At 44.6% G+C, this 12,211-nt stretch overlaps 1 protein-coding gene across 1 annotated transcript in view; it reads left to right on the forward strand.

Moving 5' to 3' along the window:
* Nucleotides 1-4,689: 4,689 nt before the first annotated feature.
* The window catches only part of SPAG9 (sperm associated antigen 9), a gene marked incomplete at both ends in the record, with an annotated part of 115,738 nt that continues 108,216 nt past the window's right edge, over nt 4,690-12,211 (forward strand). The window contains one exon of the mRNA XM_084236191.1: nt 4,690-4,992. Within this exon, the coding sequence (XP_084092317.1) occupies nt 4,690-4,992 (303 nt within the window). The remainder of the gene's footprint in view (nt 4,993-12,211) is intronic.

The following is a 12,211-nucleotide window of genomic DNA, read 5'->3' on the forward strand; positions in this document are numbered from 1 at the left end:
CACTCATTGACCTGGATACAAATATGGACCCATCAAGAATAGCCTCATATATTGGAATTCTTGCTTCAGCCATATGTTCAGTCTCCTTGTCTTATTATTTTTTAAGATTTATTTATTTATTTCATAGAAGAACTGGGGTGTAGGCCAGAGGGGAATGAGAGGATTCACCAGAGACAGAGTGGGGAGCAGAACAGGCAGATCTACTAAAACACACTGCTAAGGGGGACAGCGAGAGAAACAGGATAGGTCTGCTATGCCATATGTGGGATCTGACCAGGATCTAAGTCAGGCCATAGAGGTGAGAGTGCTGAGACTTAACCCCTAGTACATCAGGGAGGCCCCAGCCTCCTTATCGTAGAAGCAATTTCTGGTAGTCCAAAGTTCTTGTAAGTTGGGAGGGAGTGACAATGGAATAGTTCTGTCTTAGTTGCCTTTCTGCAACTTCAACCTGGACACAGTTATCCATCTTGTCCTGACACCTTCAAAAAGGCTTTCAAAGGGAAAACTAAGGGCTCAGGAAAATCCCCTGGCACTTTTTAATAACCATGAATTCCATAGCTAGACTGCCTCACTGAACATGTTCCAGTTTGTATGAGCGATGAATCACTTACATATCACCCTGCAATAAGTGGAAGGCCGTGTGCACTGGGAGACCCATTTTAGCCACACTTTCTCCCCAAGGGGGAAAATCTCATCTGTGGAATCAGAGACTTTGATTCAAATAGAAATAACTGTACAAGTTTCAGAAGGCTAGACAAACAACAGGACTAGTCATTTCAGTTCCAGTGATTATAGTTATTGTGTTTAGGAAGAAACTCCTCCCTTCCTGCCCTCATCAACTCCTCCCCTCTGCTGCTCCCATTACAGAACCCACTATTTTTGCAAGGCCAAAGAATCTCTTAAAATGGAATTTCCTTCCTTTTAGGAGTCACAAGTAAACATTTACTCTGAAGTTCACAACATGACCTGTTTTCCTGAGTGACTCTTTTGTCTTTAATAATCTCAGCCCTTGAGGTTAAAGGTGGGTGCTGGGAATTTATCCAGGCCCCAGGGTAAGGAGGTAGTATTACTGCCTACATAATTAAGAATTGACTAATGGCATTCAAACTCAAGGTCCTGTGTCCTGTCTTTCACTCCCACTCACAAATGAGAAAAATAGAATTTTAGAATTGCAAGAAATCTTTACAGATTCTTTCATACACCACTTTATAATACAAATGAAGAAAAATGCTCATAGTCCTTATTGCAATTGTAACAGGGTGGTCCCCAGGAAAGGGGGAGGTTCCCTGCCCCACCCAAGGGAGGGTGGAGCTGAGCAGGAAGAGGAGAAGCTGAAGAAGAGACTGAGGTAGGAAGCAGGATGGAGCCAGGAGACCTGGAGGAGGCGCGTGGAGCCTAGAGACACGTGAAGAAACTGCACTTGTCTTTTGGTCGTGGACGGGGTGACACAGATGTGGGTGAGACCCGTGGGGAGGTGACCATGGCAGCTTTTATCTTGATGTTGATTTTGCTCTTTTCCTTCCAGGCTTGTCCGGTTGTTTGTGACCCTTTTCTGTGGGTCCCCACTGGAAGATGCTTTAGACTTGTGGCAGGCTTTGGGGCCTTGCTCTGGGCCGATCCCATTTGGATGGACTTTTACCCACGAGGGGATGGGTAACTTTGGGTGCTTGATTTAGAAACTAGATTCTTTGCCTTACCTGTATTGTTTCCTAGTTTTATTAAAGTTCCTTTTCATTAAAGTCTCCTATGTTTTGTGTTGATGCTGCGGATGGCAGAACCCATGTAGAATAGGCAGGTTTGCGGGGTTTTGGGCTGCCCCTCTCCCTGTCCTCTGCTACCAGGGGTTTTGGGCTGCCCCTCTCCCTGTCCTATAACACAATGATGGCACCCACCAGTGAATAACTATTTGCTTTTTTATTTCTGGCCTAAGTTGTTGAAAATGACCAATACATTCCAAGTTTGGAATACCAGGTTCCACACTTAAAAACCGTTTTCTTTCACTCTATAACACTGAATTATGTGCCTCCATTAGGTTTACTATAAAATCATTATAGCCATATGCTCCATTTTATTTTTTATTTCATTATTTATCTTTCATTTATTTATTGAGACATAAGTCACATACCATCCAATTCACCTATTTAAAGTATACAATTTGATGGCATTTTGTATATTTAGAGCTGTGTACCTACGAACACAATCAATTTAAGAGCATTTTCATTACAGGACCCATCCTGGGCAAAATTCTTTCTCCAAAGAAACCCAATGCCCATTAATAGTTATTTTCATTTTCCTTTACCCCCTACACCCAGATTTGCCTATTCTGAACATTTCACATAAAGAGCCTCCCCGGTGGCACAGCTGTTGAGCGCTGGGTTGTGAAGCTGCCCACAGCCTCTGCAGCGCCGGTTCGATCCCCGGCTGCTCCCTGGCCACTGGAGGAGGGTTCCGCAAGGCCCGCAGACTTCTGCTGCCCTCTGCTCCCCTCAGTAGTGTACTTCGGTCCTTCTGCCCGCTCTGGCTCTGGTGAATTCTCTCACCCTCCCGCGCTTCTGACTGTACCCAGTGCTTGTATAAATAAATAAATAAATAAATAAATCTTAAAAAAATAAATAAATGGAATAATACAATATGTAGTTCCTTGTGGCTGGTTTGTTTTACTTAAACTAATATTTTCAAGATTCACCCATGTTGTAGAATGTGCTTCATTTCTTTTTTACTGCCGAGAAATAACTATTCCATCATAGGAATCTACTGTGTTTTGTATATTCAATAGTTGATAGTTGGCTGAATTTTATTTACAGCAATCAGTGTGATCTCTGACTGCCAACAGAAACTTAAAATCAAGACATACTATAGAGTTAATCTCTTCCCATGTAGAATTTACACCTAAAGCATTCTTAATAGAAAGTCTTTATAATCTTACACGTGAAACTCAACATTTTTTCCCCCAAAATGTTCTGATGTATATAATATTGTGGAAAGACAAAGTTTTCCTGCTCCTCTGACTCCGGGGAAAATAGAAGCAAATACGTAGGTAGATTGCCCAAGTGACAGTCACTAGGAAGAGAAAGGAAAAGAGAAGAATCAGAACAAGACTCATCTTTAGTTTTCAAAGTGTGAGGTTTGGAAAGAGAAAGCATTTGCGGCTCTCACACACCCAACTATCTGATAGGGATTCCTTCCACCTAGATACACACAACAATTTAAGGGTGGATGTGGGTAAGGGTGAGGAAAGGTGACGGTCTAGGTTGCAAATTTTGTCCTACCTCAAGAGACTTAGTATTTAAATTTTTGTCCTAGGTTTATAGTTTGACCCTCACCCAACCTCCACACTTCCTGTGGGTCTCCAGGTGGGTTCTGAATGGGACACTTTAGGGGACGGGTTCCTGTTTTGTAAGAAAAATCTTAACTTGTAAACACCAATTTGACGGTATTTACGATCCCGGGATGTCCCTGCTTATTCAGGTTCTGCTTTTCCTCCTTCCATTCTTAGGTGAGTCGGGCTGGAGAACTCCTGAGTCACCTGCCACGGACAGAAGGGGCTTTTAGGAGCGTCTTCCGCCCCATACCGAGGGCAACTGAGAACAGGGGGAAGAGATCCTTGACTCATTTAGCCTGAAGCTTGGGAGTTGTGTCATTCCCCACACGTGATGTTCTAGGCGGTGGAGACCACGTATCATGGGACTTATTCACTCCAGTGACTCCACCCCTTTCCTCTATTCCCCAGCCCCCCACTTCTGCGCTCCGCCTAGAAGTCTAAGGGGAGAGGAGGGTGGCGCGAGCCAGGAAATGCCACTCTGCCAAGTTGGCTCGCGAATCATAGAATTTCATGGCCTTACAGTTTTACCCTTCTCCGGAATTGCCTTGCATTACGTTTTAGACTGTTCTTCCTTTCATTATCCCCAAACAGCTCTGTCTTTATGGAGACCACTTAATCACTCAGGCAGACCTTGTCCTAGTTAAGGTTGCTTTCCCTCCCTCTTTGTTCCCCACTTTTTTTCTGAGCCCGGAATTTTCAATCAGCAGTGGTTTGAGTCCCGGGTCAGCCTCTTCACGTTCTAGTCGCGTGACCTTGAGTGAACTACAACTTTTCTCGGCCTGTGAAACAGCAGTCAAACGTCTCACTGCGCCTAGCGTAAGGAGCAAAAAGTAAGCACTCTGGGAGCTGTAAAAAGCAAGAGAAATTTTAGCTATGTTAATCTGGACGGCGAGTCAATTTTCCAGAACCCAGGACCCCTCCCTTTCCTTTGGGACCCGCCCTGCAAACTCCTCCTGGTGCTGACAGTTCACACCACCCTCCTCCAGCAGTCTTGCCATTGGTGGACGCACTGTCGCGCGGCGCCCAGTGTTGACGCCATCGCCCCGCCTCCACCGGCGCACGGTGACGTTTGGCCCCGCCCCCGGCCGCGCCTGGCCTCCCGCGGGGCCCCGCCCATCGGGCCGACGCGGCGTGGGTCCCGCCCCACGGGTGACGTGTGGCGCGCGCGGCCGGGCCGCTCCGGCAGTTGGTGCAGCGGCGGTTGGGCCGAGTGCGCTCAACCCACCCCTCCCCTCCGCCGGCCCCGGCCCCCCACCCCGCCGGGCCCAGCCCCAGCCCCAGCCCTAGCCCCAGCCGGGCCCGTCCCGTGCGGGCCCGTGCCACCCCCTCGGCCGGCGACGCGCCGGGCCGCCCGCCCGCCCGCCACCATGGAGCTGGAGGACGGAGTGGTGTACCAGGAGGAGCCCGGCGGCTCCGGGGCCGTGATGTCGGAGCGGGTGTCTGGCCTGGCCGGCTCCATCTACCGCGAGTTCGAGCGGCTCATCGGGCGCTACGACGAGGAGGTGGTCAAGGAGCTGATGCCACTGGTGGTGGCCGTGCTGGAGAACCTGGACTCGGTGTTCGCGCAGGACCAGGAGCACCAGGTGGAGCTGGAGCTGCTGCGGGACGACAACGAGCAGCTCATCACCCAGTACGAGCGGGAGAAGGCGCTGCGCAAGCACGCCGAGGAGGTGAGGGCCGCGGGGAGGGCGGGGGCCGGGCCCGAGGGCGCGGGGGTCGCCGCGGGGCCCGGGAGGGGGGCGCGCCGGGCCTCCCGGGGGCGAGCCTGGCGCCGAGGCCCCCCGACCCAGCCTGGCCCCAGCCAGGACTCCCGGCGGGCGTTGGAAGCGGCGGGAGGCTTGCGAGTGTCGGGGCGAGGGGAGCGACCCGGGAGAGGCGCGGCTCGGGGAGAAAGCCACGGCCTGGCCCGAGGGCACCTGGCGCTGGCCGAGGGCTGTGGTTTGTAATGTGTCTGGTGGCCTCCTGTTTAGGGAAGTTTCCGACCACCGTAGGGTAGTCAGAAGGCGGCTCAAACTTTTACCGTGGCGGGAGGGGGCGGGGGAAGGCGCATCTAAACACTTGGGTCCTGGATCCGTAACTTCCGCTGGGTCCAGTACCTTTCCTGGGGGGTTTGCTGCTTTGGGAAGTTGGAGATCTCCCTCTTTCGGCCAGTTTCTTCTCGACGTTTTAACCCTGTTTGAGAAAGAGATTGTATTTTCTGTTTTATGTGCTTTGGTTGACACTTTGTCAACGCTTAGTCTAGCAATACTCGGTAAATAGAGAGAGTAAACAATTTAATTTTTCTGGTGTCTCACACCAAAGCATTCCTCCCTATCAGGTGGCAACCTTGGACAGTTCCCTTTAAAAGCCCTCTATTTATAAAGAGGACTGGGGGGGGGGCAGGGTTGATGAGAGGTGTGGGTGACTGTTAGCAAAACCCTTCTCCAGTCCAAGTTTTATGGATGCACTGGACCAACTGTTAACTCTAGCACCTCAGCGGTGACCTCGCTGCCCTCGCCTCAAGTTTGTGAACCTCTTGAAGCTCTAGAGTGTGATAGGTCTTCCTTCCACTTCTTGAGACAGTCGGGGATTATAGCTTTCAGACTGCAATGGCATTATTTCTGCGGAATTTACCTAATCCAGGGGAAGTTTCCTGTTCACCTTTCTTTCCCCAGCATTTAGCATACCTGGCTAGAGAAATGACGACTGGAGGAAGCTAAATAACTAATGAAGGAAAAACATGTTATTTTTCCTAAATACTTGAAAGATGTTAGGATGTAAGATTTGTTTAGCAGCTCATTCCCTGGCATTGAATAGTATCACTATTTAAACGTTTTGCTTTGAGCCAAGTCAGATAGCTCTTTTTCTTTTTTAAACTCAGTGTAGTGATGATTGTCAGTTCTGATTTTACGAGCCATTTGTTTCAAAAGGTGGCATTGAATTTATTTGCCAAACAAAATGGACTTTGAGTTTTTGCAAGTATATAGTGAAGGAGAAATTGAAAAAATTCTGAGGATGGGTTCACTAGTTTATTAGCACTGTCTTAGAACAGAGGTCAAGTTCTACATCTGAGGAGGCATGCCATGTCTTCATACTGATAGATCCTTACCAGTGTGTGGCTCTGTATGGTAGAGACTGGGGAATTAACCACATAAACACATAGGTGAGGAACAGGGCCAGTAGTATCTACTCCCTCAGGTAAAAAAGAAATGCTTCCTTTAGCCTTAAACTCTTGTCAGTCCATGTAAACATGGGCAAAGTGCCAGGGTCACATGTGCAAAGAAACTGCCTGCCACAGGTTGCAGAATCAAAAATAAAGCTAGACTCTGGATTGTATATTAATGTAAGTAAACAACTTTGAAAATAGGTTACCCAAAGATTTTCTTTGTAATTTATACTTTTTCAGGTATGTGTGGAAGTTATTCGTATTGAAACCTTTAGGCAAAATGTCACGACTTGAGAATAGAGAACATGGATGAAATGCTAGATGAGCCAGCTCGCAGACCACAAACATAAAACCACCTTGTCAGTCTTCATGTAAGATAATAACTCAGGTTTACCCAGTACCTAGAAATTCAGTCTGTCTTAAGCCAGTATGTAGAGTGAATTCTGTGTTTAAGTTTCCATGAGTGCTTTGCGTGTGAACTTTAATACTGAGAATCAGCTTCTGCTATTATATAGCAAAAGTGCCTCAGGGTATTTACAGAAAAAACATGGAAATTGTCCATCAGCAGGGTGTAAAGTAAATTCTGAGCACCTTTGTGGAAATTTAGGAGGGTACGTAAATGGTGAGAATGTTTTTAGGAGGTGAAGTGTTATAATCTCTTGGTTGCAGGAATTCTCAGGCAGGAGTCAAAAGTTTAATTTTTACTATAATGATATTATAAAGGTTTCAATCTAAAGAACTCAGACATTTGAAAAAGTATAAATTACAAAGAATTTGACTATCTTATGCCTTTCTTTGTTTTTATTTGATTCTTTTGTGTGCAGTCTGTTTTAGTGAGTCTAAAAACAATGTAACAGGGCCTCCCTGGTGGCGCAGTGGTTGAGTGCTGGGTTGCAAAGCTGCCCGCAGCCTCTGCAGTGCCGGTTCAATCCCCGGCTGCTCCCCGGCCACCGGAGGAGGGTCCCACATGGCGCGCTGACCTCTCCTGCCGCCCGCTGCTCCCCTCAGCAGTGTACTTCGGTCCTTCTGCCTGCTCTGCTCCCCACTCTGGCTCTGGTGAATTCTCTCACCCTCCCGCACTTCTGACTGTACCCAGTGCTTGTATAAAAAAAAAAAAAAAAAAAAAAATCTAAAAAAAAAAAAAAATAAAAACAATGTAACAAAGGAGTGACTTGAGATGGATTTGTGATCAGTTTCAAATGCTAATCAAGAAAGGGATCATTTTGGGGGGGCCTCCCTGGTGGCACAAGGGGTTGAGAACCTCGTTATGAGTCTATCTGCAGCCACTGCAGCACGAAATCAATACCCGGCCCGCCAGGGAACAACCCACATGGCGAAGCAGACCTCTCCTGTCTCACCTGCTGCTCCCTTCAGCAGCATATTTCCGTCAGTCTGCCTGTTCTCCTCCACACTCTGTCTCTGGTGATTCCTCTCAACCCCCCCCCCACCACCCCGGCATCTCTGGCCTGTGCCCCAGCTCTTGTATGCATAAAATAAAAAATAAATAAATCTTAAACAAAAAGAAATGTATCATTTTTATTGCTTTACCACTTTCCCTTTTGAACTCCCTGGTCCAGCCTTACAGCTTTCCATTCCTTAACAGAGTACCATCTGATGCCTTTGCCCATGCTATTCCCTTGGCCTAGAATGCTTTTCCCTTAGAGCTCTATCATGTCTAGCTGCTCACTTTTGGCTCAGCTAAAATCTCACAATTTCAGTGAGACCTTTCCTGTTAAGTCTATGCAGAGTTAGCCCTGTGAACCTGATTAATTTATTTGTAAATCAGTGATTTTTCAAAACAAAAATCTGTATTAAAAAATGATCTGGAAAGAAGTGTTCTGGGGAAGAATATATTAATGATTTTTATATTTTTATGTTTTTGTATTTTTGTTTGGGAAAAGTGTGATTCTTTTAAAATAGGTATGATTTGCTTTGAGTGGTTAAAAAAGAAAGAAAACTTCCCTGACAAATAGGCAAATTAAAGAACCTTTTCCCTAGAAATTTCTTCTATTCTTCCTTCCGTTCTTGTATTATAGAATCGTATAGGGGCTGAAGAGAATATCTTTTTTTTTTTTTTAAAGATTTATTTATTTATTTTATACAAGAACAGGGTACATCCAGGCGCATCCTGGCCAGATGTGCGGGAGGGTAACAGGATTCACCAGAGACAGAGTGGGGAACAGAACAGGCAGACTGACTAAATACACTGCTGAGGGGAGCAGCAGGCGAGACAGGAGAGGTCCGCGGCGCCATGTGGGACCCTCGCCGGCAGCCTAGGATGGAACCGGCGCTGCAGAGGCTGTGGACAGCTTCACAGCATGGCGCTCAACCGCCTGCGCCACCAGGGAGGCCCTGAAGAGAATATCTTTGCTGGGAAGAAGATGTTGTAATTATGTGATTTTATGATTGCTTTTTAAGTGACTTTTTGCTTAAAAAAAATTGGGGTGATTTAATTCAGAAGTGAGAGATACTGCTAAGAATTTTCACCCAAATTGCTGTTTTATAAGAAGATTTTCATCAAGTTGCTCTCCTTGGAAGTATATGAAACTGGGGTGATAAGATTCACTGGCAAGAAAAGAAACATTGGGGCCTCCCCTGGTGGCGCAGCGGTTGAACGCTGGGCTGCCCACAGCCTCTGAAGCACTGGTTTGATCCCCGGCCTCCGGCGAGGGTCCCACATGTGCGACAAGACCTCTACTGCCTTGCCCGCTGCTGCCTTCAGCAATGTATTTCGTCAGTCTGCCTGTTCTGTTCCCTGCTCTGGCTCTGGTGAATTCTCTTACCCTCCCGTGCTTCTGACTGTACCCAGTGCTTGCATAAATAAATAAATAAATCTTAAAAAAAAGAAAAAAAGAAAAGAAACATTGATAGTCAGTGTTTTATGAATGGTGTAGTTTTCATTCACTCATAAGAATATTTTCATCAAAATTCTTGAGGAAGTTGATATGTTTGCAAAACAATTTACAAGTATAGTTAAATTCATCTCTAATAAATATTTAAAAAGGAAAATTTGAAATCTTCACTGAGATTTGTGACTTTATCAAGTGATAGGAATGAAGAGCAATTTTTCATATTTATCTCTGAGATGTGTTGTTGGTGGCTATTAAGGACTAGGAAGTTAAAAAAGGGAAATTTCACTTTTGCTTCCACATAGTTACTTGGTGCCCTTGGTACAGTGCTATTTAAATGAGTAATTCCTCTCACCCCAGCACCGCTGGCCTGTACCCCAGTTCTTGTATGCACAAATAAATAAAAAAAAAAGAATTGACTCAGGTGCTGACTTAATTTCTCTAATGGTTCAGTTAGAACAAGAGTTGGCAATTTTTGGAATGTTATTTCTTTAGTCAAACCCAAGTTTTAGAAGTCTCAAAATATATTTCAGTGCTTCATTGATTTCTGTATTACCTAAATTATTTTGCACATAATGCCAGTATCTTTAAAGACACACTTTATATTTTAAAAAGTATTTTTTTTTTTAATTTTTAAAAAATTCATTTATTTATGCATACAAGAGCCAGAGCACAGGCCAGAGGTGTGGGGGGGGGGGGTCAGAGGATTCACCAGAGACAGAGTGGGGAGCAGAACAGGCAGACTGACTGAAATACACTGCTGAGGGGAGCAGCAGGCGAGCCAGGAGAAGTCTGCTGCGCCATGTGGGTTGCTCCCTGTCTGGGGATCAACTGGTGCTGCAGCAGCTGCTGCTGGCTTCATGGGTTACGTCTTAACCCCTTGCGCCACCAGGGAGGCCCCTAAAAGGTATTTTCATACTTAAAAAGTTGCCATTGTTTTTTCTTACTGAACTATTTGAATAAGCCTCACACTGCCCTACTCAGACTAGATATGTCCCTGCCCTTAGTCAGTCCCTACTTCCAGACACTTCTGAGAAAAACAATGTTTGTTTTGTGTGTGTGTGTGTGTATTGTGGTGGTGGTGGTGCTGGAATTGTTGTCTTTTGAAACACTAGTTAGTAACCATTGTTTCGCTTTTTCCTTTTACCTCAAGATTTCTGAAAGTAGATATGAGATAGTATCATGTGTCCTTGCTGTAATGATATTTTTCCTGTATTTTGTAGACGTATAGAAACATTTTTACTTAAGTAAAATTACAAAAGACCATATCAAAATAGTTAAGGTACCTAACTAGATAAAGTATCACTAATCACAGGAAAGGTTGGTAGAATAAGGACTACTCACTAGACTACTGTATGTGACATTGGTTATTGAGCCAATTCTGTGCTTAATTTTTTTTCTGATTTCTTGGACTTTTTAGTTTCCCTTTTACTGCATACTGACATCATACAGAATCTTTGGTTCACAGGACAGCTGATATTAAAATCTAGCCAAATATGTATTCTTTTGTTCTGTTAACTAGTGGCTGAGTTATTTAAAAAAACAAAACAAAACAAAAAAACAAAAAAAAAAAACCCAAAAACAACAACCCACCTTTTTTTCCCCACAATTTTATTTGTTAGGAAAACTTTAAAGAGACAGAAAAATTAAAAGAATATAGATCATCTTTATACTCATCCCTAGACTTATGCACACATACATATAACATTGAGATCCATAAAGCTGAATTAAAACTGGTTAAATTTTTTATTTGAAATTATGGCAAAAATGATATCATGGATGATTTTTCCTCTTTGAAATTTTGAGAAACAGTTGAGAAGTTGACCCTACATTTAATGTTTTCTATTGTAACTTTCTTTTAGTCTTAGATGTTTTCCAGGAGATTCCCTTGGTTTTCCTCTTATTTACCAGACCACTCTGGAGTCTTATTCATGTTAGCTTTGGTGTTTGTTGGCATTCTTTCTAAAATCCTCTTTACTTTGTGCATTGCCTAGCTGATATTAAGCATTCCCGTGGGTTCAATTATTGTTTGTTTTTATTACAAAATGTATATCTCATTCATTTGTTTAACAGATATTTACGGAATACAACTCTGTACCTAGTACTGTGCCTATTGGTGATACAGTGGTGAGAAAAGCAGAAAAGATTCTTCCCTCATGGAGCTGACAGCCTATTAGGAACTTTAAGCCAGATCCTAACATGACTGAAACAGAGTTTGTCTCTCTAGCCTTTTTTTCCCTTCTCTGTTTCCTGTTTGTGAGGGAAACCACCGTTCACCTGGCCAGAATAGTCAGCATCCTTAATTATATCTTTCATCCTCATTGCTACATTTTTTTGTTTCTAACTCTTAAATATTTCGGAAATCTCTACCCAAATTCATTTCACTGCTCTTATACAGGCCACTAGCTTCTCTTTCCTGAATCCAACTTTCATAGATTTGTAACTTTTTACCATTCACAATGTATGCTAGCATCTGGCTTATAGGAAGTACCCAGTGAATATATCTGAATAAGGGGGCTTCTCCGGTGGCACAGTGGGTTGTGAAGGTGTCCGCAGCCTTTTCAGCGCAGGTTCGATTCCTGGCAGGCCAGGGAGATCCCCACATGGTATGGCAGACCTCTCCTGTCTCGCCTGGTGCCTGTTCTGCTCCCTGCTCTGTCTGATGAATCCTCTTATTCTCACGTGCCTCTGGCCTGTACCCCAGCTCTTGTATAAATAAATAATTCTTAAAAAAAAAAAGAAAATCCTTAAAAAAATATTTCTGAATAAGTGAATGCCAACGTACCCTGTCTCATACCTCATTTTTCTGTTTACATTATTGCCAACCTACAGACTGCCCATCACAGATCTGCATAGATTGCCCCAAGATGGAAATCAGACCAGATCGTTTCCATA

This window comes from Talpa europaea (assembly GCF_964194135.1).
Source record: "Talpa europaea genome assembly, chromosome: 7".
Lineage (NCBI taxonomy): Eukaryota > Metazoa > Chordata > Mammalia > Eulipotyphla > Talpidae > Talpa > Talpa europaea.